Source organism: Atta cephalotes, assembly GCF_000143395.1.
Source record: "Atta cephalotes unplaced genomic scaffold scaffold00097, whole genome shotgun sequence".
Lineage (NCBI taxonomy): Eukaryota > Metazoa > Arthropoda > Insecta > Hymenoptera > Formicidae > Atta > Atta cephalotes.
This window is the reverse complement of record NW_012130161.1, coordinates 82070-85739: the sequence shown is the minus strand read 5'-3', so window position 1 is coordinate 85739 and position 3670 is coordinate 82070. Positions and strand designations below refer to the sequence as shown.

Below are 3670 nucleotides of genomic sequence, written 5' to 3'. Positions count from 1 at the left end.
TATATATATATATATATATATATATATATATATATATATATTGAATTTAGATAGACAATATTATGGTGCGACTGGAAAATCTTATATGACGCAAACAATTTTAAATATTTTCGATGATATATGTATACTATCGTAATCTTCCATAACAAATATCGTAAAACATGATATATATACATGTATATATATGTATGTGCGTGCGTGCGTGTGCGTTCGTGCGCGTGTATGTGTGTTCATATGTGTATGTGCGTGTTGTGTGTGAATATAGAATGTTCAAGTGAACTCCTTCCACTATGATGAGCTAAAGTCAACATACATACATAATATATTATGTATAATGTAGATAGATTATATCTGGAAAAGATCTGGAGTTTACTGTAGTATGACTGTAATAGTTTTGTCTGTCTGAATAAGCAATAAAAATATGTAAAAGACTGAGCTCTGTTAGCGCACGGTACATATATACATATATATATAATATATATATAAATCGCACTCTGTCTCTCTGTCTCTCTGTCTCTCTCTCTCTCACACACACACACACACACACACACACACACACACACACACACACACACATTTCTTTTTATTCCTTATTACGAATCGACTAAACTCGGATTATGATCACCCTGGATATATCTTGTACGCCAATTGCGGTGTACATGCGCGCGATATAAGTGCGTCGAGGCGAAGCTCCATGTATCTTATTCGCGTCCTTGCGCATCACCGTGTTTTCTCTCTTCAATCACAACAAACTGTAGTAGGACATCAAGTTTTAATATATCTATGATATTCAACTGTTGTGCGAACGCCGCCATTTCAATTTCTCATCCTTTCGTTTGCGTATTTCACACATCGTGATTGCTTCGTGGTTGATCGCGCGACAATTCGAGAAAGCCGTCAAGAATCGACGCGAAGAAAACTTGGTATCGTTGTGTCTGAGCCTTAATTCTTTCAACTAACTGCATCTTCGAACGTAAAGATCATACGTAAAGATCTTCTTCTTCTTCTTCTTCTTACACGCGTCACTGAGCAACGTTCGTTCGAAGGAAATCTGAACAACGGATTTCAACTTTCACATACCGTATGCGATGAAACGAATAGAAGAAACGAATGGATCGATCAATCGACGACGATAGCACACGAAGGATATTCTCACATGTTCTTCTCTCATGAAAGAACGGATGTAAAGACTTAAGACATCGAGGAACAGGGTAGGCGAGGTGAGCCCATTTGCGTGAGTACTCTGTCGAGCCACTGCAACGGTCCGTTTAAATGCAGCTCAATCCAGCAGGGAGTTGAGGTGACTGTCTGCCGGCGATATTCCGCGCCCCAGCCCTTCACGAAGCTCATTCGGATTGTGCACATACGCGTCAGCTGATATACTGCTTCGAAACCCTGCGACACCGATTGCGACAGCAACGCCGCGAATTCCTGGTTGTTGAAGATCTTCAGATTGCATCCTGCCAACAAAATACATTTGACACAGATTCTGAAAACGACGAACGATAAGCAAATGATTTATTTATGTAATAATTATTTTATATAGATAAGAAACGTCAATTATTCATTGGGAAAATAATTACTGAATAATTCAGGTAGAAGAATCTCGCTGAAAACAGATCTTGTTGAAAGAATGCATGTGGAAAATCTCTCGAAGGCTTTCGATAAATTTCATTCCAAATGAGATTAAAAAATATGTGTGGGGAAGGAACGAATGAAAATGTAGAAACCTAAATGAACAACTAATAGTTTATTAATTTTCAAATTGTCCATGTGCTAAGACGCTTACACAAATCTGATTTGTACAAAGAATTTGGACACACTCGTAATTAAATAATTTAAAGACGAAATTGTCTTAAAACTAAACAAAGTAAAAAAGTATATTATCTTGTCCGAGAAAAAAACAAATTACAATGAATAAGGAGGTATATTACTTTGCTTACCTGGCGGTATTTTGCAAACGGTAGCCGGATGCCAGCCATAACGCTGATTGCAATTCGGACTTTGTACGAAGATACTCGAATCAGATAGACATTCGGCGAACACTTCACCACCGATGTAGTACAACCTGACACCTTTGCCAATGTGTCGCCTAGTCTGCTCGACCACTGTGTTGCGATTCACATTGGACAGCAACCCGAGGCAGAAGCGCTCCGAATTGCTTGGATCGGTGAAACCATCCACGGTTATACTCGGCTGCGATGCGTGAAACGTCTCGCCCACTCTCGTATTTAGCTCGTAATAACTAATTGAACACCTAGCAAGTAAAAGTTGTAAGTAGCAAACACGGCACGAAAATCAAGAGCGAAGAGCAATTATGGATTGCGAGATGGAATAAATAAATATATTATTTATATAAATTAATTTAATTTCCGGTTTTTAATATTCCTATATTAATGTCGATCTCTTAGAATCCAATTTCACATTTCACGTCAATATTAATTCGATTCCAAAGAAGATGTTCGTTCCGTAAGTTGTCGCGGCGATCACTAGAGGAATTGGAAACTCTCGATTAAAATCTTGCGGACAACGTACAAGGCACCGTGATACGTTTATGTGATTTAGGAGAGTGCGATATACTTGCACGCGCAACATGTCCATTAATCAACCTAGTACTCACCAAAACGCGGGCTCGCAATACATAACCGGCTGCGCGTCTACAGGACTGGGTGACAAGCGTGACAGGGACATGTTATCGTTGTGGTCCATATTGTCGCCATCCTCGCTAATGTAGCCCGGTGGCGGCGTATCTGCCGGCGGATCCATGGATCCTGGAGCGGGATGAGGCGAGCCCTGTACGCTTCCCAAGCTTCCGACGCTTGCCGGACTCGTTGCTTGCATGCTCTAAACATAAATAATATGTGCAAGTAATCACATTTCCAAATCCGACAGCGCGTTCATTATACTCCCTTATATTACATAGGGTGTTATACACAAGGTATATAATCTGTGTAAAAATCAGTGTACAAGATATGCATATAGTTCAAGTATGAGGTCATGCAATTAATTAGAGATCACATCATCACAAAAAATGATAATTGTTTTATTATTTTAAATAACAAAAATAGTACATTATCTATTATATTTATAGCTATTATTATTATTTATATTATAATATATTATTATTTGTGGCATGTGGCTTGTGACTTGTGACGCATTGACAGCGACAAATAATTAAAAATAAGAGTGATAAGAAATGAATTGTTTCCTAGGGAAACAGATTGACTATTGATTTTGGGCAAGCTAACTTGTTAATGATGATCGTGATCCATTCCAGTTACCGACCTGCATTCCTTGGTACGGATTATTTGGTTGTTGCTGTTGTTGTTGCTGCGGGGAGTGCGGTATGCCTTGCTGTTGATTGTGCTGGTGATTCAACGTCGCGTGGAAGCTTGTGTTTTCCGGCACGCTGACGCTGAGCTCCTCGAGGGAGGTGTTGTAGAGGACGGTGTTCTCGTCGCTAGCTAGGTTGTGCCGCGGTACAAGAATGGCTGGCAAAACTGCAAAGTTTCATGCGCCACGATATAGTCACGCGATCTAGTCTCGCTATGCTTACAATCGTAACGGCCGATTAACAGTCCTCTTTCGAGAAAAAACAACGGAAATAGAGAAAGAGAGCGAAAAGAGAGAGAGAGAGAGAGAGAGAGAGAGAGAGAGAGAGAGAGACGTA

General features: G+C 39.8%; 1 protein-coding gene across 1 annotated transcript in view; it reads right to left on the bottom strand.

Moving 5' to 3' along the window:
* Positions 1 to 1191: 1191 nt before the first annotated feature.
* Positions 1192 to 3670, bottom strand: part of LOC105624937 (mothers against decapentaplegic homolog 3) — a 33540-nt gene continuing 31061 nt past the window's right edge. Inside the window, exons 3-6 of the mRNA XM_012206279.1 lie at positions 3286 to 3500; positions 2621 to 2844; positions 1944 to 2257; positions 1192 to 1460 (exon numbers count right to left, since the gene is read on the bottom strand). Coding sequence (XP_012061669.1) covers positions 1192 to 1460; positions 1944 to 2257; positions 2621 to 2844; positions 3286 to 3500 — 1022 coding nt within the window. The remainder of the gene's footprint in view (positions 1461 to 1943; positions 2258 to 2620; positions 2845 to 3285; positions 3501 to 3670) is intronic.